Raw genomic sequence first — 25,757 nt, forward strand, 5'->3', positions numbered from 1 at the left:
CAATGTAGAGGAGATTATGTATTATACATGTTCCGCTTATAATTGTATGATCAGGATGATCTCTGTGAATATGTGTCATATTATTCAAAATTTCTACATAAAATGGGAGAAAACAAGGAAGAAACGGTCTAAAAAGAAAAGTAATCGAGCCCTTCGCAAAAAGCATTCAAACAAGTCTCCTCCACAAGCACATGGCAACAAGAAGTCCAAAGGAAAAGTCATTGATGGTTGCGCCTTATATAGTCCCACATCCACACCTCTCACCTGGTCATCTGATCTTTATGTGAAAGAATTGTTAAATGCAAAACAAAGTTTTGAGGTTTTAGAAGCTAAAGGGCAGGAAAGAGATCATAAAATTCATATAATAACGCCTGAGAACAAGGCGTTAGCAGAAAGCAATAAAATTTTAAAAGAACAAGTGGTATTACTACAGGAAGCTCTCTTGATAGGGAAGACAAAATGGCAACGCATGAAGGCAGATGTGCAAAACATACTGAAATCTGTAGTGGAAAGTACAGAGGTGGTGAATGTGAAATCATCCCAGGAAAAAGGGAAAATAATTGCCCAAATAAACAACCATGAAGAGAACGCAAGAGAGGAAACGAAAGGAGATTCCACCAAAGTTTCCAAAACTTGGGCTCAAATTATTAGCAATTCTGCTAATAAGGAAGGAGAAACAAATATTCAGGTTGACAACATGCAAGATAGTGAAGGCAAGGAAAGACAAAATAGGGCAGCAAACATAATTGTCAAAGGGGTGAAAGACTATGGGAAAAATGAATGTACTCTTGACCTTGCAATAGACTTCTTGAAAGACAAGTTGCTATGGCAAGGACAAATATGCCAAGCACGGAGGGTGGGTTAGTTTAATAGGGAGAGAGTTAGGCCCATAAAAGTCATTATGCCTAGCTTGCGTGATAAATATATTATTCTAAGCAAGAAACATCTCTTGAGGGGTTCTTGTTTTTTCCTAGAAGAAGATTTAACTGTAAAACAACAGGAGGAAAGAAGGGAGGAAATTTTAAAGGTTAGGGAAGCAAGAGATGAAGGAAAGAGAGCATGGATTTATAAAGGCAAAGCTGTGATAGTGCAATTTGGACCTCCTTCAAGAACAGAGCAGCAAGATGGTAATAAAGAAGAGGCACCATACTCTTCAATAGGAAATCAGAAAGCTAGGTTAGTATGGGAAAACAGGGACAAAGACTCAAATGTGAGTCTTGCATGTCAAAATAAATAGCAATTAAGTCATACCCAGGTTTCCTTAAGATTAGTTTGTTGGAACTGCAGAGGTTACCCATGGAGACGAGGACCTGGGTTAGGGCCTATTGCGGAAAATAGAGACATAATTTGCCTCATAGAAACACATGAGCATGAAGGGTGCAAGACACCTTTGTTTGAAGGACACTGGAAGATGGCAGTGTGGAACGAGGCAGTAGGGAATGGCAAAGGGCACAGGGGTATCATGGTTTTAGTAAGGGAGAAAGAAGGTCGTTTCATTCAATTAGAAAAAGAAGACTCAAATAAGCAATTCATTTGGTTTAAAATATCAGAAAATGGAAACCACATCAGAATTGTAGCATGCTATTTTGCGCCACAGGTTTCAAAAATCTACAAAGGTAGAGGGCTTGACCACAAAGATCCATTTGCAACTTTAAAAGTGGATATTGCAACATATTCGCAGATATGTGAAGTCCTTACAGTGGGTGATTTCAATGCTAGGACTGCAAGTGAGCAAGCTAGCATTCTTTGTTGTAAAGATGATTGTGACCCTATTTGGCTTACAGAAGAAAGTAATCATCAGTGGGAAAGAATTTTTGAGGACAAGGGCTGCAATTTCTTTGGTGAACAATTGATTACTCTACGTGGGGCCTTTGATTTAGTCATTTGTAATGGCTTGACTAGATAGGCAAAGTTCGGTAATTTCACTTGCAATACTTACAATGGAGCAAGTGTGGTAAATTATGTAATTTTCTCGTATGGTTTGTGTGAGAAAATGAAAGAAGTTTTGGTTGGAGATCAGTTGTGGGATTTGAAATCAAATCACAAGCCAATTTATTTATGTTTCTCTTGGATTGGAAAGAAATAATGAGAGTCAAAAATTCAGCATGTCCAACAAAATCCCATAGGGCAGAATTCTTTTGACCCCAGAAAATTGTAATACCTTCAAAATGACGCTAGAGAAGCTGTTTGAGAAGGAGAAAATTACAATTCACAACCTTCATAGTCATGAATTAACACATTTAATTCAATGTGCACTTGCAAAGTGCAAAAGAACAAAACTTAAGAAGTCTGAAACAAATTGCTTTCCGGTTAATGCTTGGTTTGATGAGGAATGCAAAAAGGCAAGGAGAATGTGGAAAGAGTCAAACACGGATAACATAAAGCTCAAATCTTACAAGCAGTGATTAAGCAAGAAAAACGTTGATTTCATGGTTTCAAGGAGGGAAGAACTAATCTTCCTTGGGAAAAATAATCCCAAATTATTCTGGAAGGAGCTCCAACAGAAAAAGATACAAATTGGAAATAATATTACAGCTTCTAAATGGTTTGACTATGCAAGACAACTCTATGAGCAGGTTCCCAAGGTTGACCCTCCCCCTTGGTCAACACTGATACTGAACTCTTCACGATACAAGAGGTAGAGATGGGTATCAAGAAGTTGGGTGTTCGAAAAGCAAAAGACTTAGTTGAACTCCAAGCAGAATATCTAAAGTGGGGCTCAAAGATTCTTGCAACTCACATTACAAAAATCTTCAACAACATCATACAACAGGGGCTCCCCACATATTGGACAACTAGTCTAGCAATACCTCTTTTCAAGAGCGGTGACGTTAATAATCCCTCCAGTTATAGGACCATCATGATAAACCCTTTGTTTGCAAAGCTATTTGGAAGCATGCTAGAAAACAAAATTAGCAAGTGGGCAAAATAAAGAGATAAGCGTGCTAATGGGCAAGGAGGTTTTAGACCTAAACATTCCACAATTGATCATTACATAACTTTAAGGCACATCATTGAAAATGTTTGGGAGAAAAAGGAAGAAGTCTTTTGTTGCTTTGTTGATTTCAGAAAAGCGTTTGACTCAATTCCTAGGGATAAACTTTGGCAGAGAATGGAGGAACTTGGGGTTCCTAAACATTTGAGAGTAGCTGTGCATAGGCTGTATGAAGAGGTGAAAGTCAAAATTAGAACTTCAACAGGCATATTTGAAAGATTTAGAAGCGATATCGGGGTCAAGCAAGGTTGCCCACTGTCTCCTACCCTTTTTGGTTTATATATCGACAAGCTTGAGGAGTGGTTAAATTCGCAAGGGTGTGATGATATTTATTTGTGCAAGTTTGTTATAAGGCTTCTTTTGTATGCAGATGACCTTATTCTGATTGCTAAATCGGTTCTTGGTTTGCAAGAGCACTTACTATCCCTTGAGCATTTTTGTAGAAGTGTGGGGATGCAAGTCAATATCAACGAAATGAAAGTAGTGGTTTTCTCTAAGAAAAGAAAACATAACCAACATAAGTTCTACTTTGAAGGCAACATTTTGGAAGAAGTTGTGGATTACAAATACCTCAGAATTGACTTCAATAAAAATCTAAACTGGAATGGTTGTAGAAAGAAAAGAACTTTGGGGGGTTGGAAAGCATTTTATGCTTTTCAAAATAGGTGTAGAGAGGCAGAGTTATGGGACTGGAAGACCACTCAAACTCTTTTTGGGCTTCTAGTGATTCCGGTGATTCTCTATGGTTGTGAACTGTGGGCTAGCAGTGCCTCCGACATGTAGTGGAGACAAATTGAGAAAATTTAGAAGCGTTTGATTACAAACAAATTTAAGATTAAAAGTGCAGTTCCTTATGATATCTTATTAAGTGAAACAGGGACTGCTCCTATTGAAGCAATTGCTATGGTGCGAGTCATAAGGCATTTAAAAAAAATTGCGCAAATGGAAGAGGGTAGATGGCCTAAGGTTGTCTTTAATGATAGATTGTGCAAGAACAAAAAAGCTTGGATGCAACAAAATAACAAATGGTTTAACAAATGGGGTATTTGCTTGAACGCGTGTCCCATAAATAACAAAGAGATAAAAGCTTTTGTTATGGAAAAGTTCCACAAACGTACCTGGGATAAGGAGCTAGGAAGAAAGAAAAATTACTATATTGAAGTGTTTATCCCCACTCATAATCATCAACCAAAAACATACATAGAGGCCAATATCTCTTGGAGAGCCAAAATTCTTATTGCTCAGTTAAGGACTAATTCTCATCAAATCCGTTGTGAAACAGGGCGCTGGAAAAGGTCAAAGGAAGTGTGGGAGAAAAGGGTATGCATTTTTTGTTATTCCAGAAAAGTGGAAAGAGAAAAACATTTCATCTTAGAATGTGAGGCCTTCAAAGACAACAGGGAAAGTTATGCAGATATGCTGGCAGCTAGCTCTTGGGATAATCTATTTAGCGAGGGGTTTGTCAAGAAGCTGGGAGCATTTATTGTGAAGCTTCGCAGAAAAAGGGCCGAATACATCAAGTAGATGAAGAAGCAATCTGTCCCATAGGCTATCTTTACCCTCGTGGACGTTAAAATAATTTCTTTCTTTCTTCTTCTTAAAAGCATGTACTTACATGTAATAGAACATACCCAACCATCCACAATTTGACAATAGAGAAGCTCCACGATAAGATAAACCAAATCTGCACATCAAATTCATCCATAAAGCTACAATTCATCCTCCAAGAAAAAGTGCGAAATTCTCAAAAGAGAGAAGAGATCCAATCCAAAGTGATGATGAGCAAATGAACTCATCTCACTTGTATTTATACACTAATGAGGAGTTCGAATTAGTCTCCTTGGCCTACATAGGCCTCAAAAATAAAATAATGTGCTAATAATCTAACTTTTGGTGACAAGCCCATCGAAGTAGCCCACAAATGAAATAATAAGCCTCTTAAGAGGTTAGACGATGAATAATACATGTCATAGGGCCTCCAAGAGGCCTAATGAGGTCCATAACTGCCATGATGAAGAATGGGACCCTTAAAAGTGATGGACAAGGTGTTGGCCCCTTGTTCCCCAAACAATAAACCTGTGGTGCTCCCAGTGGGTGTGGGGGCACAATAATAACCTCATGGGTCTCCAAATGAGTCGAAGATCCTTGCAGATGATCTACAAGGGTTTTGATGATGGTGTAGGTGATGCCACATCATCCTACAAGTCCTGGGTTAGCTTCCAAGTGTATGGTACATCTATGGGCCGATTGGGCAAAGGTGAACCCGGTACATCTTCCTCGTCCAATGGGTGAATCTCGAGCATCTCTGAACATCCTTGGGGATCCATGGAGTACTGTCTACTGTAGTGGAGGCCCATGGCTTTCAACACACACCCTACATGTGCCAATGTAGCCCCCTGGAGGGTTAGGACCCTATATAGGGAGACCAAACCCAAGATGGAGACCATCTGCAATCCTGCGTAAGATCCAATGTGTCCCCTAGCCTTCCAGTACAACAAGTCATTAGAGAAATAGAGTAAATGAGCTTACTAACCATGGACCACAAGTGGGGACTTCATAATGGCCTGCCCTTGCATAATGGGCTTCAAGATGTGCCATTGTCTCCTACATTCCAAATGGGGTTAAACAAGTATCCTATTAGGTGGTTTCTACTTCTAAAAGGGATAATATGTTCAAGGTACCTCCTTCAAAAGGTGGTGGCATGTGACAGACAGGTGAATGAAGTAGGGGATGAGAAGGGGCAACCCTGGGCCACATGTTGGGGTACAAGGGTAGCTAATAAAAGGGAAGCCTACACTTTGGTTTATAATGTATCAGAGGGAGCAATCATGGTATATGAGGTGCCCCGACCTTGATTTTTCCACCCTTTTTTATACGCCTTTTGCCTTTTTATGATTTTCTTTAATTAACTACTTGGGGCTCAAGGGGTAAGAACATGATGCATAAGATATAGCAGTAAATACCCCCTTTTAAGGTAAGGTGGTTCATTGCCCACCAGGGGTTGGGAAAATCATTGGTTCCTATATGAGGAAGGAGGCTCATAGAACCTGTAGGGACTAGGGTGATTGCCATGATGATGGGGTAGAGCTCATGTATTGGCTTTTGCCCACGTGCTAAATGTGTTTGTCTCGACCATATTGTGCATTTTGTGGTACATTTTCTTGTTTGAATGTGGCCAAATATGCTTTTATCTTTCTTTTTAGCTGCATCAATCTCCGGGGCATTAACCCTATGTAGACCTAGTGGAGGAATGTGGACCCAGGTGGGAGAAATGATGAATGTTGTAATAATAATAATGAGTGGAAAGTGGGGTAATATAAGTGGACAAGGGAGCGTGACCACACAACCAAAATCAGGATTTCCCATGAAATACCATCCCTAAAGCCAAATGGTCAATAAAAGGGATCCCACGAGACTAGAATCCAAGGTTAATATCAAAAAGGGGTCTAGGGGACAGGAGAACAGATCTAGCCCATTCTTTCTGTTGAATCCCTCCATTAATCCATGCCCAGACTTGTCCATGATAAGCAAACTACAATACTCAATTACCAAATGACAAGGCATACCTTTAGGTTCGGGAGGCCCACCTTCAAACATACAATCATGGCAGATGGGCGAGGGACCACATGGTTGGCTCAGGTGGCAGAGAAATGGCACAACGAGCTAATTGGTGGTTGCAAAGGGTTTCTGGCTATCGGCTAAGCACCATCTTCGAGAAAAAAAATTCTCCTAGGGGTATCACCCACAAAATGGTGGGTAACAGGACGTATTCTGCAAATTACCAAAAGCAATTCATTAAGTTCAAAATGGATGGGAGAAAGTATAAGCTGTTCGGATTCCAAGCTCCACTTACCCAAATCATTTCTGCTTAGCAAATGGAGAAGCTTATTCTCAAGGGATCTCTGGTATTTGTCGCACAATGCCAATAGTTAGAGTTATTATCGATGGAAGGGACTCACCAACAATATGAAGTTACATCCTTATCCAGAAATATGACAAGGTATTTCAAGAATTACCGATGAAATTGCCTCCTAAAAGGAAAATTGAACATATTTCTGAAGTCAAACCAGATTCGATACCGGTAAATGTAAAACCATATCGCTAACCCCATTATCATTAAATAGAAATAGAAAGGCTGATACAAGACCTGTTAAAGTGTGGAGTCATTACAAAAAGAAGAAGTCCATATGCTGCACCAGTAGTGTTAGTCAGGAAGAAGGATGGGTCCTTCCGGTTATGTATAGAGTATCGGGGATTGAACAAAATTACTATTAAACACAAATTTCCTATTCCATTGATTGATGAGTTGCTAGACGAAATCCATAGCGCAGAATATTTTTCAAAATTAGGTTTGAGGTCAGGTTACTATCAAAAATTCAAGTAAGATTAGAAGATCTCAAGAACACTGTGTTCGAAACTCATGAAAGACACTACGAGTTTAAGGTAATGCCATTTGGTTTAAAAAATGCACTGGCCACCTTCCAAGCAACCATGAACGAACGCTTCCACCCATACTTGCGAAAAATCGTATTGGTCTTCTTTGGCAATATCCTCATCTACAACAAAACGTGGAAGGAGCACCTCAAGCATCTAGAAGAAGTACTCTTCGTATTGGAGAAGAATCAATTTTATGCAAAGTTATAAAAAATGTACCTTTGGGCAGAAGGGAGTTGAATACCTAGGACACGTCATATCTAAAGGATTCAAAGTGGATCCCAATAAAATTAAAGCGATTAAAGAATGACCAAAACCCAAGAACATATCAAAACTAAGAAGATTTCTAGGTTTAATTGGGTATTACAGAAGGTTCATAAAGAACTATGCACATTTGATTGCACCATTGATAAACTTGTTAAAAAAGAACGCTTTCCAATGGAATAACCAAGCAGACGAATGCTTCAAGAATCTAAAAAAGGTAATGTCAACCACACCAGTACTGGAACTCCAAATTTCTCCAAACCATTCGTAGTTGAATGTGATGCTTCAGGATTTGGAATTGGAGCAGTATTAATGCAAGACAACCATCCTATAGCCTTCAAAAGTAGGAATCTTAACAAACAGGAAAGCTTGAAGTCAACTTACCAAAAGGAGATGCTTGCCATCATACATGCATTAACTAAATGGCAACAATACCTGCTCGAAAGTAAGTTCTCAATTCAAACCGATCATAATAGTCTTCAGTTCCTACTTCAATAAAAAATGTTATCAACAGAACAACAAAAATGGATGGAGAAACTTTCGGCATTCGACCTGGAAATACTACACAAAAAGGGAAAGGAAAATGTCGTAGCTGATGCACTCTCACAGAAAGATGATGACAACACAACATGCGCCGCCTTGGTAGTTGTTCCTAACTGGTTAGACGAAATATGAGCTAAGTATGCCGAAGATTTGCACTGTGGTTCTATGATTGAAAATATTAGTCAATATGCCAACTTTGAATGGAAAAATGACATATTATGGTACAAAGGTAGAATTTATCTAACTCCATCATCCAAATTTAGAATGAAAATTCTAAAAGAATCTCACAGTTCTCCTGCAGCTGGGCATGTTGGATTCTTCAAAACCTACTACAACATTCGACAATTGTTCTACTGGAAAGGTATGAGTAAGGAAATCCAAAAGTATGTCGCTGAATGTGATGTTTGTCAAAGAAATAAGGGTGAAAATATTCCAACTCCTGGTTTACTACACCCATTACATATTCCAAATAAAAAATGGGAGGAAATCTCAATGGATTTCATTGAAGGACTTCCTATGTCTGATGGCAAGGACAAGATATTTGTCGTAGTAGATAGACTCACCGAATATGCCCACTTCATGGCAATCAAGAAAACTAACACAACCATGCAAATTGCGGAAGTGTTTTGTAAAACATTTACAAACTACATGGTTTTCCCAAGGTTATTGTCAGTGATAGAGACACAAAATTTGAAGGCAATTTTTGGAAATATTCCTGCCACCAAGTAGGAATATCTCTCAGCATGAGTTTGGCTTATTACCCCAGACAAATGGTCAAACTGAAATTATAAATAAATGTTTGGAAACATATCTCCGTTGTTTCATCACTGACAAACAAAACAAATGGTCTTAGTGGCTACATCTGGCAGAATGGTGGTACAATACCGCCTATCATACTTCAACTAAAATGACTCCCTTCCAAGCCCTATATGGCTATGAATCACCTAGGTGGAAGGATTTTGCATTGCACATCTATGGTTCAAGCAGTAAAGGACCCCTTAGAAGAAAACCAAAGAATTATTAACTTGTTAAAAGAAAATTTAACAATGGCACGCAATAGAATGAAGCAACAAGCTAAATAACACCGCATATAATGAGAATTCGAAGGAGATTGGGTTTTCGTCAGAATTCAACCCTACAAGCAGTTATCATTAAAACAAGAAGGGAAAAATAAGTTATCTCCTAAGTATTATGGACCATACCAAATAATCAAAAAAATAAATAGCGTGGCTTATTGATTGAAGCTACGAGACAATTATCGAATCCACAACACATTTCATGTATCAAGTCTCAAAAATGTACTGGGTCAAAATCAATTAGCTCAAACAGAGATACTTGAGGCTGACGAAGAAAGAAGGATCATATTAGAACCTGAAGGCATACTCACTACCTGTGAGAAGGTACTATGATGCAAGACTATTAAAGAATACCTTATCAAATGGAAGAGACTACCATAAGAAGATTCATCATGGGAGACAAAAACGTTTTCGCCAACAACACCCAACATTGCGTATGCTTTGAGGACAAAGCATTTTAAGGGAGAGGCAATGTTATGAATAAAATATTCATCTCTCTCTCTCTCTCTCTATATATATATATATATATTTTAATTAAATAAAAAAATAATAAAGGAGAACCACCCAATGAATTGTGAGCCATCTTTTGAATATTGAATAATAATATATAATGTTTTCTACATAAATGAGTCTCCAAGTGACACGTTCTAGTGAATAAATTTTACTGTTCCAGAGATCCAAAGGATGTCACATGTATATTGATGATGAGGAGCAAGAGGCTCCCAAGGATGTGGGTTGTGGTCCTTTTGTACTTGTTGAACATTCTTTAGATCATTAGGAAGACTAGAAGGGCCAATTGAGCTAGTGGATCCACTTAGGGTCATTGTTCCAGAATCCAAGAGGAGGTTGACATGGCTTCAAAGTACATTGAAGGATGCAAAGGGGCATGCAACTCCCCGTGACACGTTTAGGGAAAGAAAACGTACTAAGAAGTACTCAGGATATTGTGACATTGATGAGTCACATCATTGATTTTGAGCCATCCAACTATAAGGAGGTTGTAGGCCAACAAGTTTGGAAGGATGGCATGATGGAGGAATATCAGTTCATCATGAGGAATGATGTGTGTGGGAAATTGTGCCAACACTTGAGGGGAAGTCAGTGGTGACTTCCAAGTGGATCTACATGATCAAGCATGCGGTGGATGGCAACATAGAAGTACAAAGTGAGATTTGTGGCAAGAGGGTTCTCCTAGAAAGAGGGGGAGGACTATATAGAGACATTTGCTCTAAATGCGAGATTCACTTCTGTTAGAACTATTATTTCTATTGCTTCTATTATGGGTTGGAAATTGCATCAGATGGATGTGGAAACCACTTTCCTCAATGGAGTGATTCAGGAAGAAGTGTACATAGAGCAACCTCAGGGCTTTGAGGTACATGACAAGGAATCTCTTGTTTCTAGATTGAAGAAGGCTTTGTACGGATTCAAGAAGGCACCTCAGGCTTGGTATTCTTGAATTAATGGATACTTGATGGGTCTTGGTTTCACCAAGAATGATGCTGATCCCAATATTTACTACAAGGTTGTTAAAGGTGAGCATGTGATCTTGTTGTTATATGTTGATGACTTGTTTTTGATAGGAGCAGAAAATCTCATTGATTAGTGTAAGAGGGAGTTGACCTCTGAGTTTGAGATGAAGGATCTAGGTTTGATGCATTACTTCTTGAGATTAGAAGTGTGGCAAAAGCTAGATGAGATCTTTCTTGGTCAAGGGAAGTATATTATTACAGTCCTTCAGAGATTTAGGATGATGAACTTGTTGTCGCTGCGAAAAACACTCTCAAATTTTTTGCTTATACTTGGATTTTGGAGCCTACTGTGGATCTTGCGATTAGTCGTTCTGTGGTCACTTCTTGATCGATCGAAGTCACTTGGTCACACATGCTTAGTTTGCAACGAGTTCATGAACGCATTCTTCCACGCAAGCTTGAACAAGCATAAACATAGTGTGTCAAGACAGTGTTAGTGCAATGTTTAACCCATGTCAACAGTTAGTGCGCACTATCATTGACAGTCCCTCACTTTTGGTTGCGTTTGTACTTCTATTTTGGTGAGTTTTTCAAACTGTTGCTTTTGCGCACCTTCGTTTTCGCGAGTGTTGTTTTCATGCTTTCAACTGTTGCTCTTGCTTGCTTTCATTTTACTTAGTGTTGTTTTCATGTTATCTTCGCTATGGCATGTGTCACTTTCAATATCGTTTGCATATTGCAAGTGTTGCTCTCCCTTTTCTCTTCATATAGTAAATGTCGTCTTTACGCATGTTAGCTGTCACACAATGTGTATAAGCTCATTTTGGTGGTTTCAAGGGTTTATCTTCGTGAAAATGAGTTGATATTACCATGTAAACCCCTGTCACACTCATTTCCCAAGTTTTAAGCACCATCGCACAAGTGTTGTCACGGTCGTCGCTAAGTGTATCTTTAGTGTCGTAAAGTTGTCACAAAGTTGTCGCATTGAGGGAAATATGTTGTTAACTTGTTATGGATGATCTATATTTTTATGTCGTCAAGCGTTCTAAGTATGTGATCACAGTCAAGTCATATCACTATTCACATCAGTCTCATTGATCCCACACTTAGCCATTTTTTGGAAAATTCCCTGCAACTTAGCCTCATCCGACCTTCCTCAACTGTACATTGTGTAGTTCCAACCCTCAAGTTGCAACCCTGTCCCATGATACTATGCAATACGCAGTTCCTGCCTCCCAGGACTATGCACTGCGCAGTTCCGGTGTTCAAGCCTGGAACTTGGTCCCAAGAATTGCACAATCCAGCCTAGCCCCCAATTGCGCATTGCACAGTCTCTGAGCTCAAGCCCAAACCCTAAGCTCTTGAACTGCGCAATCACCAGGTCTGCTCTGCCTCCCAAAACTGCGTAGTTGACTGAAACAGTGCAAAACCTTGTAGTTTGACTCAACGAGTGTCAAAACTTTGTGCTCTGCCTGCACAGTCCAACCTAAACTGTGCATTGCGCAATCTCAAGGCTCAAGCCTTAGCCTTGAGCTCTTGAACTGCGCAATTGTGCAATCCCCTAGGCTCCTCTGTCTTCCAGAACTGTGCAATGGGCAAAATCAGTGTTCAAGCCCTCAGCTTGGTTCCCTGAGCTCCCCAACTGTGCAATCTTTTTGCTCAGTCCAAGCCTGAACTGCGCATTGCACAGTCTCAAGGTTCAAGCCTGACCCTTGACTGCTTGAGTTGCGCAATTGTGCAATCACTGAGCCTATCCCTTAGCCTGCCACCTGGTTCCGGCTCAGTCAATGGATCATCATGGAACATCTTAGATAAGGGTTTATCGGACTGATGTCATCTTGTCATGAGTGGATTGCAAATGCAAGAACTCTATCATGCTATGGTAATATGATGAAGGAGATGGAGAAGGAGGACATGCTAGAATACACATATGGAGCTGAAAAGATAAGATGATCATTAGACGAGAAGATGAAGGAGCATTGGATTACAACAGTAGACCAAAGATCAAGACCGCATGAAGACTCCATCTGATTTACAACCCTTTGGAAGGCATATATGAAGAACAAAGCATATCTCTCATGAAGATGAAGCATTGGATACATCTCTTATTGAAGACGAAAAGAAAGAAGCAACAAAAGGACAGCTTGGTACCGCCACATCATCATGCAGTCCATGTCATCAGTGTCATGTCATGTCCGGTCACGAGTCATCATATGCCACTTCATTATTGTGGATCATGTAACTATCTATTCAAAATGTATTGTAAAGTGGAAGTCCAAAGGACACATTTAGAATATGAAGAGTCATGTAAAAGTCAAAAAGTCATAGGAAGTCAAACAGTCATGATAGTAGTCAAAGGGTCACAAGGAAAGTGAAGCATCACTTCATTGGTTATATATACACCCTCATTGTATGAGCAAAGGACTTTTCACCTTGGCTCCTCCCGCAAGGCATTAGAGAGACCAACTAGTTCTTTTGAGGAGCAAGGAGTGGCACCAATGCTCCACTATTGGAGCCAATGGTGTTCATTGTATACATGTGTCTTGAAACTTTTACTTAATATCAGAAGCCTTATGGCCAACACGTTCTTCATGCATGGATTATGAATATTTGTAAGACTGTTCTGTGAATGTTTGCTTTCATCTGTGCTAAAGTAATTGAACTATTTTGGTTATTTTGGTACTTATCATATTGAGAATGTGCTGTAATGGATTATCGCTGTCGCATTCTCATGGACTATTCTGCTAGATATTAGACAAATCTTTTTTGTTATATTGGTTGCAATGATCGCCAAATCTTTGTGGACTATTTTGCCGGATGTTGCACGAATTCTTCTTGTTTATGTGTGTCTCTACTAGGGTGGTACTATTACCTTTCTTTTTAGAGGCTCGCTTCTCATCCCCCTCCGCGGTAAAAGAACTTTGACACACATACGATCAAACACTCACCAGGCACACCCCCTTGCTTTTCAAAGGCACATTTGCATTCCTCTCTCTTGCTGATAGTTAGAGCCAAAGAAAATCTGTAAGAATACATGGCAACTGGGCTAATACTCCAGATGGGGCTCCTATTCCAAACGGTGTGAGGTCTAATTGAGACTTCACACTGTCAACAGAATTGCAAGTCCATGGCCACTCCCATGGTGACCAATCTGAAGAAGCTAAGAGGCTTTGACTTAGAATTGGTGGATCCCTGTATGTATCGAAAATTGATTGGATCCTTAATGTATCTGGTTAATGCCAGGCCTGATATTTGCTTTGTAGTGACCACTATGAGCTAGTTCATGGTAGAACCTAGGAATGTACATTGGATTGTGACAAAGTATGTGTTGAGATATTTGTGTGGTATAGTCAGTTATGGATTGAGATATGTCTCAAATGGTGAAGTACAATTGCAGGGATACACAAATTCTGATTGGGTAGGAAGTGTTGAAGACAAGAAGAGCACATCAAGATGTTGCTTCAGTTTGGGTTCTGTTATGATATCTCAGATGAGCAGGAAGAAGACATTTGTCGCAATCAACATTTCAGAGGTTGAGTATATTGTAGCTAATTAGTGAGTTGTGAAGTAGTGTGGCTTTGGAAGCTGCTTGCAGGATTGTTTGATTAGGTGTTGGAGACGATCGTGATACATTGTGACAATCAAAGTTGTGTGAAGCTTTCGGAAAATCCAGTTTTCCATGACAGGTCGAAGCACATTGAGATCAAGTACCACTACATTCGAGACATGGTACAAAAGGGAGTAGTGAGGCTCCAATACATTTCTACGAATGAGCAGGTTGCTGACATTCTCACAAAGCCTTTGTCTCAGATGAAGTTTATATAATAAAGGGACAAGCTTGGAGTGGTTAAGAATGCCTCCATGGTTTACAGGGAATGTTGATGTTGTAGCATCAAGGTAGACATTCTCCCTAGGTCAAGGGTATTAACTGGGTGCCATGTAATGTGGCTAGGGAGAACGACCCAGATAGCATCAGGGCCTAGAGTGCTCTCCCAGTCAGAAGGTTCTAACCATGTCGCAAGGGTTACTTGACTAGTGTGTAGAGTGGGTGCCTCAAGCATCATACAAGTATTTTTATCATCCAAGTGCTATGTGACGACATGGGGTAATGGTAAATGGGCTCAGGGTTTCACCATTGGTTAGGGAAAATTGACCTAGTTCCAAGTGACGACTTGGTTAGTTGGTGACCCAGGACTGGTTTTGTTTTTACCCCAATCCAGGGTTACGGGGGAGTGACCCCCCTCTCGAACCCGCTCCTGGAGCGCGCTCCGGATGGGAGTGACCTGCAAATTTCAGGAGTGCACTCCCTAGAAACAATTCGCTCCCTGCCTATTTAGGAGCGATAGAGGGAGCTATTGAAGATTGGAAACAATTTATTTTTAGTGGGGTAGCCTAATGTTCAAGCCTATGGCCCTATTGTTGATATGTAGTTCATGGTAATGTTAAATTCTTAAAGTAAAAGTCACATTCTCCTTTATCTTTCATTTTCATCCTTTTACATAAATTTTTAACATTACCATGAAATGGCTCAGGATGTTTGAGAGTGGTTTTGACATCATTGGATTTTATATGTAGAAAGTATAATTTTATATCTCACTCAAAATCCAGTAGAATTATCATTTTTTCAGGATATCAGGATTGGGGGATTGCGATGTTTCCATTGGATTTTGTCATGTACTAGGGTATGGAACTTGTATTTAATCAAGAGTACCAAGCCCTCTATGTGGGGGAGACTCCCAATAATCAAGAGCACCTAGGGTACTAGGGTATGGAACTTGTGTTTAATCAAGAGCACCAAGGTTGTTCAATTATGCAGGAGGAGACTCCCAATAAAGCACAAGACAAGGAATTAGAAATTTCTCATGGCAAGATGGTCGAGCAGTTGATATTAGCTATATTGCACGAATCTTCTAGGAACTCGACGTTTTGGGATGTACTTGTACCCGAAACTCTGAAACTTGTCTGACACTCGACCAAAACTCGACGGAAACTCGACCATAATGTAATCATCTACGAGAGTTAATATAGACTTGGTTGTCCTTCTAAATTGTCATCTATGGGTTTTATTCTCTTTTTTCTTGCAAAATGTTATGTTATTCACTTACTCATAAATTTATTTTTATATATTTAAACATATATGACGTTTCAGACGATGTTTCGATTGCCGTTTCCATTTTTGAGAGGTAATGTTTCTAAATGTACCCGTTTTGGAAACTCCGAAACGTTTCGGCGTTTCATGCAACTTAGGATATTAGATTTACTTGTCTTGTCTAGTTTCTAGTACTTTTTATAACTATTGACTCTTTGATATTTATTATGGTATTTTTTGTAAACAATATATGACAATTTAAGTTTGAAGTTTGAAGTTGGCATTTATAACTCATTGGTAATGAATTATGAATGTGATGCTTCGTGAAAGTTGAAACATTTCATTTCATGTTAGATATTCTTTGTTATCATTTGGTTACTTGGTCATGGTAATGGTTATAAGTAGAAGTTACAACTCTAGTGATCAATGATGATAAATGTTATATATTGAAGTTTAAAAGCTTGAAACTTTAAGATTGATGAATCATGAGACTTGATATGTTGTATGTTACTAACTTGTGGACGTGGTTGATGAAGATTATAACTTCTAAGTGATTGCTGTTATATCGTTTAATCTATGTTTTTTTTTTAATATATATATATATTTTATTTTTATATCTAATTCATCATTCTACATGCTTTTGTTGACATATATGCATCAAAATATATAAAAATATATATTATATAAAAATTTGCTCCCGATCCAGGAGCTTTTGAAAATGTCGCTCCCTACTCCCGCTTCCGCTCCTACTCCCGGCTCCCAAGTAACCTTGCTTCAGTCGGGGGTACCTAAACATATTGCCATAGGGTATTTGCCTAGTGGATGACTAGATCTTTTTGCATGATGCTAATGCAGAATGCTTTCCACATGATTCTAGAATAGAACATTAAGTGGATGGATACATCAACATAGCAGGTTTGTTCAATCTTTTCTTGGGATGGAGGAATTTTCAACAAAGTGGACCTCTGAGGAAGCCAAGGTGAATACTTCCCTAGCTAAGAGGGAGTGTTAAATTTTTAGGGTTGTTACAATCTTTATGTACAACATATTTACTTTTACTCCTACCTAAATTTATGCAAAGAATTGCATAAATTATGGTGGGTAGTAATTCCTGGTAGATACGTTTAATTACCAAAATATAAAGAATGCACTGCATATTTACTTTTTACTTCTACCTAAATTTATGCAAAGAATCACATAAATGATGGAGGAACAATTTAACAAAGTCAAAAACTATGTGGGTGGATTATAACCTAATTCATATTGATCTTTGGGTAGCTGTGGGAGGTATTCCCAAACTATTTAGAAGAAAGAAATTTAAATTTAATTTGCAAAGATATGTGCCTCTTGGGCATTCTAATATCACTATGAAAAGACAATTAAACTTCTCGTTTACTCACTCATCACTCACATTTTTCTCTCTCTCTCACACATGGGAAGTTATTTGAGGAAGAGGCCAAAGTTTCTAAGGAGTCGAATTTCTGAGATAGTCAATGTTTGACCAGTTGAATTTTTCGAGTGTAATTACATAATGGTGTTTTGGAGTGTGTTAAAGTAATATCATATATCATTGGAAGTAATTATCAGTTGCAGAAAATTGTGCTTGTCTAATTAGCACTAGAAAATCAAGATGGCATTAGTGCATTCGTGAAGAAAGGCCATTGAGATCACCCCTTGAAGTCACCTATTCTGCAATCTGATCTGTGACCAGATTCTTGACCAGGTAGCTCCCTCTATAAAGTCTGAAGATAGGCTAGAAGGTGCAACAAATTTTAGGGCTTGGAGGACTAGAATGGATCTCATTCTTGAAGGGAATGATGTCATCGAATACGTGGAAGGCAAGATTGCTGATCCTGAGGATGATGAGGGAAAGGCCAAGCACAAGAAGATGGAAACTAAGGCCAAAAGGATTCTTGTTGAGTCCATCAAAGACCATTTGATTACATTTGTTGCTGGGTTGAAGACTTCATAGCAAACATATGATTCCCTAGTAGGGTTGTATACAGTCAACAACATTGGTCAGAATATGACCTTGAGGAATCACCTTCGTAATATTTAGATGTCTAGATCAGATACTGTGGCTTTCTACTTCATGAGGATCTCTCAATTGAGAGATCAACTCAAGGCCATTGGAGAAAATATTGATGAATCAGAACCTGTGATTGTGAGCCTTAATAGATTTCCTGATCCATGGGATTCATTTGTATGAAACATTTGTGGCAGAACATAAATTCCAAAGTTTGATCAACTAGGGGCTTCCTGTACCTAAGAGGAGTCTAGGCTACTATTAAAGGGGAAGATTCAAAGACCTCAAGATAGTGAGTCCCAAGCATTTGCAACTCATACGAAGAATGGTAAATGTAGAAATTTTTTTGGAAAATTTCCTAAAAGGAATACTGGTAGAAGACCTGCTCTCGTTCAGAATCAGAAAAAGGATATTTCGGAGATTCAGTGTTTTGGTTGTCACATGTTTGGTCACTATAAAAGCAAGTGTCCTAAAGGAAAGAATGATAGAAAGAGTAAGGGCAAGTGACATGCTTCAACAACAGACATTGATGATGATAAGCATCCACATCTGAAGAGATCCAAGGATGGCAGTACAGATGATATGCATTACTTCCTCTTTTTTTCCCTTACAGGCACCGTTTCAGATCACAATGACATTTTGTTGGTGAATAGTGGTGCCTCCAGACATATGACAGGTGAACCCTTGGGTATGCTGGAACCGGCCTTGATCTGAATTGGATATGCCTCCAAATATCCATACTCTGCTAATGTTTCCACACCATCACTGTCCCTACGATGTCATCAGCCCATTGTGCTGGTTCTCTAATGCTCCGAGGAATTTGGAAGTTTTGACACTTAGGTTTTGTTCCTCTTGTTCTGTAGATGACTTCTGACATAATGCATGTACCAAACTGCCCAATGCTGACCCTTTTTTGCCAATTGGAAACCTATATGACCTTTTTGACGAACTTTGACTAAGCTCTAACTGGCCACTACCTTCACTATTTGGAAAATTCTAGTTGTCATGGACTTCTCTCATCAAGCTAAACAAACTGAGATGAAGTTTACTTCTTGACCACTGAGACCACTTTCATTGGGATCGTGAATCGTCTCAGGGACTGTGAAAGTTGTTAATATGAGATTGCCATGCATGAGTGCTGCCTGAGGAATACTGCACCAAAGCCAATGGCACCTAAAGACACTATGGACTCTAACGATGCAGACATATGTGCACCTTGACGGGGGCTGCACTGGCCCATACACTGGGGATCAACCCTACAAAAGTTGGTTTGCATAAAACTATGAGTCCTCAAGTAAGCCCATCTAAAGCCCTCCATTTCTATATAGGACGAAAGGAACCCGATCTGAACTCCAAGGGACCAGCCGGTTTGACCAACACAAGAAGATACAGACAATAAGGCATAGGTATAGGATGCCTAATACAAAGCCTCACATGGTTGCTACAATGCTTTGGACTTGTGACCTTGGGCTTGCAATGGTGGTGAAATATATTGCAAAAAATTTATGTACTCTGCTGACCTAAGGGGTATCAAGTACTTTTGAATCGAATTTCATTTCCATCTTTGGGTTCACTTTTGGAGTTGATAATTCCTGGAAATAGACTGTAGGCACCAAGTTGGGGCCCTGTCCTTTGTCTTGCTCAAACAATTGGTGGATTTGCTGTAGATGTATCATGTTGATTGGTATTGATTAACGTTTGTCCAATATCATCTATGTGTAGCTCTTTTTGTGGTGCAGTAGCAGTGACAATCTAACTACTCTGTGGCTCCTTAGGTGGTACAGTGACAGTGACAATCTAACTATGTAGCTCTTAAGGTGGTGCAGTAGCAGTGATGATTTAATTATTATCGTTTTTTTTGTTTAGAACACCAGTTTCCAGTTGTCAGGAATGTACTGCACATGTTGGAAGTTGTTCATAACATATCCATGAGATATGTGGGGCGGTGTACACCCAAGATAGAGCTCATTGGTTCTTATTGATGTATCTTCAAAGGATAGGAAGAGCTCTACCCTCTTTAGTATGGATAGCTTCTAAGAGGTGGCTAGGAATATGATTTATTTTATAAAGATCTTCTGAAACATAATGCTGTATAACAGAACTCATATTCTTCTCCCATGCCGAGTTGTCTTACAATATAGGTAAGGCATTTTAATTTTTAGTCTATGACAGTGAATCAAATTCAGATTTGGAAGGATTAGTTTAGAATTATAAAAAATATGTCTGCATGTCTTTTGATACATGGCTTGCAAGCGTGACTCGTTTCATTGCAGTGAATAATTTGTTTAGAATTTTTTCTTTGAATGGTTGGCACTTGGAAGGCTAGTGTTTTTATAGGGTCTAATACTGCATTCAGAATATGCATTTTCCCCTAGTGAATTAATTTTGATGGCTTGCCTTTTTTTGCAACTGTCACTGGAATGCAATTCATTGATACAGGTTAGTGCAGATGGTTTACTTTGTTGCACAATTTCTAATGACCGGGCTGCGAAGATTTATGACGTGGTCAACTATGATATGATGGTAATGATCCGATTGCCTTTTATTCCGGGCACTATAGAATGGGTATTCAAACAAGGAGATGTTAAACCAAAGCTTGCAATCAGTGATCGGAATTCGCCTGATGTCCATATTTATGATGCGCGTGCTGATAGCAGTGAGCCTATAGTTTCAAATAAGGTTTTCTTGCTGGACTTTTCTTATAGTGAATTGCTATTTGTTTGAACATTGGTGTTTCTTCCTTTTTCCTAGATTTGGATTTATAATCAGTTTGATAATAATTAATGAAAATGATTCCCCTTAATGTAAAATTTGGTTTCTTAATGGGAATATTTTAATTAATGATGACTTTTTTAGCTTATGCTTTCTCTGACATGTGTTTCTCATTTGTAGATTCACAGTGGTCCAGTAACAGTTATGAAGTACAACCATGCTTTTGACATGGTTATCTCTGCAGATGCTAGAGGGCTGATTGAGTACTGGTCTCCCGCAACACTGAAGTTTCCAGATAAAGGGTATGTACTATGCATTGTATAATAAGTTTCATTTGATATATATGATTGAATAATGTGCATTAGTATTGTGGTTAGGAAAGTTTATGAAAGTGTGTTGTCACCAATGCCTGGATTCATAGGTCATTTAATATTTAACATTTGTTAATGTTATTCTTTGATGACACCATGAAATTTATGAGCTGATGGTGTGGTTGATTTGTCCAACCATCACTAAAACTTGATGAGGGCCGTGCTGATTTAATGGTGTTGACATTTTATGCATGCTTTTCTTTTCCTTAAACAACAACATGGTTCTAAGCTTCTTGGAAGTAGGAGGCACATTTTTTCTGCAAAAAGAAATCATAGTTTTATTTATAAGAAGTAAACATTGCAGATGCTTTCCAGCATTTCTGATTCCTTCAGGCAGAATCCATGTCATTACATCCAAAAAACTAGAAACCTCCCCTAAATACAGTCCAACATTTAGCTACTAACAGAGTACTAAAGCAGAAGCAGATTGTTCCTTCAACGAAAAAAGTTACTTCCATCTGTAGAAAAGTTCCATCAATAATGCTATCTTGGGGTACTTATTGAGCTATGAATGACCATAGGGTGAGTCGTTCACCTTCCTCTATTGGTGCGCTGTGTACAGTGTGAGTGGTTCACCTTCCTCTATTGGTGCACTGTGTACAGGGTGAGTGGTTCACTTTCCCTTGTGATACTCCATGATGGTTGACATGTGTGTAGGGTGAGTGGTTCACCTTCCCCTATGATACTCCATGATGGTTGACATGTGTGTATGGGTGAGTGGTTCACCTTCCCCTATGATTACAGACACATGTATGTAGGGTGAGTGGTTCACCTTCCCCTACTGTTGATGATATATGCATACAATGAGTGGTTCACCTTGTTGAAGAAAGTGTAACTAGGTTCAGTCTTCATAAATGTAATTTTGATATTTGTATTTATACAAGAAAAGAAATATTATTTTGTTATATTTATCAATGAGTTTCTATTGAAATAGGTCTAGCACATGTCAAAGTGCTATAGGTAAGTCAAAGAGTCAAAAGAAAAAGTAAGATCCTTATGGGCATGTGACACCATATATATATTTGTATAAGAGTCAAAAGAATACCTCCAAGCAAAGTCACAAGTCCTCCATGCAATGACATCACCAAAAGAAGCAATTCCGAAGAAGAAAAGTCCAGTCAGCCTACAGTGTCCTAGTCGGCCTCAAGTCGGCCTAAAGGAGGGACAAACCTCTATATATAGAGGCTGTCCACTCCAAGAAAAAGCAATCCTACATCTGAAATCAGCGAGTAAGAGAAGCCAAGTAAAAGGTGAAGAAAGACAAGTATAATGAGCCTCTAGTGCAGCGAAGGAGGAGGAGACATAACCAAAGTTTAAAGGACTTTTTTTAGGGTGAATTGCAGTCACACGTGTGAGGAAAGGAGGGCTGTCTGCGGTCACTACAACAGCAACATCACAGTTGCTCATCTCTCATTGTTTGGGCTAGAAACTTAGGCCTATAAGGCCTCCTACTCAAGTGAAGAAGAGGCTCTGTCAAGCGAAGGAGAAAAGAGTCAAATACACAAAGAAATCTCTCACATGTGCGAGAAACTAGGTCTGCAATACTGTCACATTAATTCTGCAACCTCACAACAAGAAGGAGCTCAGTTGGTCAAGAGAAGGAAGGTGTCCTCATTAGTGAAGGACCTCATTAAGGATCTATTGTAGCGGCTGCAACACCCTCCAAAATTTTGGCCTGCATCCAATTTCTGAGCCTCCCTTGGATTTTTACTTGATGTTTGCAAGCACTCAAGCTCACCCCGTGGGCTCGTGTGAGCCTTTGCACCCTCCTTGTTTGATCATTCAATGGACATCTTTTTGCATGTTGGTCTCAATGCCACGCTTGCAGCCATGTTCTGGTCATACACAAGGTCCTTGCGTCGTGTGTACATGTTGTATTCGCTATGTGAACATCTGTCACACTCAAACACGAAGTTGTATGCACTGTCGCTCAAGCGTCGTCGCGGTCGTTCAACGATATATCACAAGTGTCACACTTGTCGCTCGCACCATCGGTCAGTCATGTTGAGCATATGTTGTCTCAATGGTTTGAGGTGTCTTGTCGTCAAGTCACGTTGAGTGTGTGTTTGCAAGGTCGTGTATGCACAAATTTACTAGCTCACACACTTAGTCATTTTGCTAAAGTTCTGACCACCAGATCACCCTCTAACAGCCGAACCTCCACCCTGCAATCGACTCAACAAATGTCACCCAGAACATTGCAAAAGTGTTGAACAAGCCATTTCAATCTGCGTTGCCTGCAAGTTGATCAACCAACCCTCTTGCTGGTCATCCAGATAGTTTGACCGAGCAGTGACCTCGGGACTCACTTCCCTAAAAAATTGCACAGAAGCTGCAGACCTTGCTCGCTCCGCGGACTGAGGAAACTGCGTAGACAGGCCGGACAGACACCCAGTGCCTGTTCCTGTCTCTCTCCAGGAATTGCGCAGTTTTGCCAGCCAACCACCCAAATAGCCGACCGACTGCTCACCCAGAAAACTGCACAGATTTCTGAGTAAGCCCCTTAGCAGCGCAACATCTTGCTCAACTCAAAAACTACGCAGAGGTGTTCAGTAGGTCAACCTCCCAGCAATTGCGCAGTTGTTTTGTCTCCAGCAACCCGACAACCCATTGCCAACTCCCTCCAGGAATTGCACAGTTTTTGCTGCCAAGCCATCCCGCAGCCCGCTGCCAGCTCCCTCCAGGAATTGCGTAGTTTTTGCTGCCAAGCCATCCCGCAGCCCGTTGCCAACTCCCTCCAGGAATTGTGCAGTTTTCTATTGCCTGCACTGCTTCCCTCCAGAAATTGCGCAGATTTGCCCTCCAACCGAGCCAAATCCTGCGGACAGTCACTGCTGATCCCGATTGTCCTTCACAGTCTCCCAGTGACCTCTATGCAATTTTCACCAGTAGTGCCTGGAGCTCGCATCCCAGCTTGAAACTTGCCTCATGCAGTTTCGTAGCATTGTCCTCTCTCCCAGTCACTTGCATCTGAAAGAGAACGACCATGCATCATGGTAGACTAGGAGATTTATGGATTTGATGTTGTCTCGTCATGAGTGATTGCAGATACAGGTACATGAACAGACATGACGCGACGAAAGATGGGATGAACAAGGAGAGTACATGCAAGAGGATGTGTTTGCGAATGGATGAACGAATGATGCATGCGAGGAGATGTGCTCGCGAACGGACGAACATGCGAGGATAAATTTTCGCGAACGGACGAATATGTCAAGCATGCCAAAGTACAAGCAAGGAGCAACGTGCACATGCAACATCAAGCGAACACCAATGACCATCGAAGACTCCGCACACCTTGCCATGTGGAGGTGAAGCTGTGATACACCAAGAGGACATCCATCACTCAGCAGCACTGCAACTTGACATGCACACCACCAGTAGCATGAACATAATAGCACTGTCATGTCGAGTCGTGCCATGAGTCATGTCAGCCACATCAATATTGTGGGCCATACTGTTGTAAATCAAGGTAATGTAACGTGAAAGTCCAAGAGACCCACTTGTAATTTGTAAGAGTCATGTAAAGTTGAAAGGTCGTGAAAGGCAAACAATCATGAGGGAAGTCGAACAGTTATAAGGGTCAGTGTTACCGTTGCCTATAAATACCCCGTCATTTGTACATGTAAAGGACTTTTGACCTTGGCTCCTCCCACATAGCCTTGAGAGTCGCTAGTCTTTTCTTTCACGGGGTTAGTGATGTATGGTGTATCAATGTGTCTTGAAACTTTCGCTTAATTCAGAAGCCTGATCAAAGGCCAACACGTTTTCACACGTGTCATAACTGTTTGTAAGATTGATCTTGAACACTTGTAATACATGTTGCTTTAACCTGTGTTAAACAATTGAACTCATTCATTTGCTCTAATACATATAATTATGAAAATGTTTGTATAAGTTGTTAACATTGTCCTGTCCATGTTGGTTACCTCCTCGGACATCAGACAAAACCTTTCATATTAACTTTGTTATAACGACTGTCGCACTCTCGTGGGCTGCTCTGCTGGGTGTTGTACGTGCTATCTTCCCGTGTGTGTTGTGACTGCCGCATCCTTGTGTTGTCTTCTTGTGTTGTGTGTCTCTGACAGAGTTGGGACTCTTTCCCCATCGACTAGAGACTCACTTCCATCCTCTCGCTTTGCTGCGAAAGAACCTTGACACAAGTAACATTCTCATTCACCAGGCACGCGAACCTTGAAGAGAAAGCAGACCACTCTCTCATGCTGACAAGCAAGAGCTAAGGCAAACATTTAAGATAATGGCAATTGGGCCATCATACCGGATGGGACTCGTACACCAAACAATGTGATGTCTAGATGGGATTTCATATCGGGGAGATCCCCTGAATGTTGGCGGGTCCAGCATTGTCAACATTTCTGGGGCTAGAAGGAGGGCCGCCAGTTGTTTATGGTTGAATGTCCTCTCACCCCCACTCATCAATCATCTGGTTAAGGAAGTAACTCACACTCCCTCTCACCTACACGCGACTCTAAAGTTGGTTACTCCTCACCTCCCAGGACTGAACAAGAAATCTCGTACCTAGCACCTTCGCTCTGTCCGTCCCATCACCCGCCAGTTCGCGAAATCAGTCGGACTGATCCCAGGAATACAACATTTTCCATACGCATCAAGAAAACCAAAAACCACTCCCACATGGGTTATTGTATCATCGATGGAAGAAGTAGTTCTTGTCACACTCGAAGGTCTGGCAGAAGCTGTTGAGAACAAAGAGGAACCTCTGGTCTTCCAATAGGGAGAACGAGACACACTTGTGA

At 40.1% G+C, this 25,757-nt stretch overlaps 1 protein-coding gene across 1 annotated transcript in view; it reads left to right on the forward strand.

Moving 5' to 3' along the window:
- Positions 1-25,757, forward strand: part of CYP71 (cyclophilin71) — a 405,299-nt gene that overhangs the window by 114,586 nt on the left and 264,956 nt on the right. Inside the window, exons 4-5 of the mRNA XM_089447133.1 lie at positions 20,339-20,578; positions 20,792-20,913. Coding sequence (XP_089303259.1) covers positions 20,339-20,578; positions 20,792-20,913 — 362 coding nt within the window. The remainder of the gene's footprint in view (positions 1-20,338; positions 20,579-20,791; positions 20,914-25,757) is intronic.

This window comes from Pinus tabuliformis, chromosome X (genome assembly GCF_031772625.1).
Source record: "Pinus tabuliformis cultivar Carrire ecotype Pingquan chromosome X, CPIR1, whole genome shotgun sequence".
In the NCBI taxonomy this organism is placed as follows: domain Eukaryota; kingdom Viridiplantae; phylum Streptophyta; class Pinopsida; order Pinales; family Pinaceae; genus Pinus; species Pinus tabuliformis.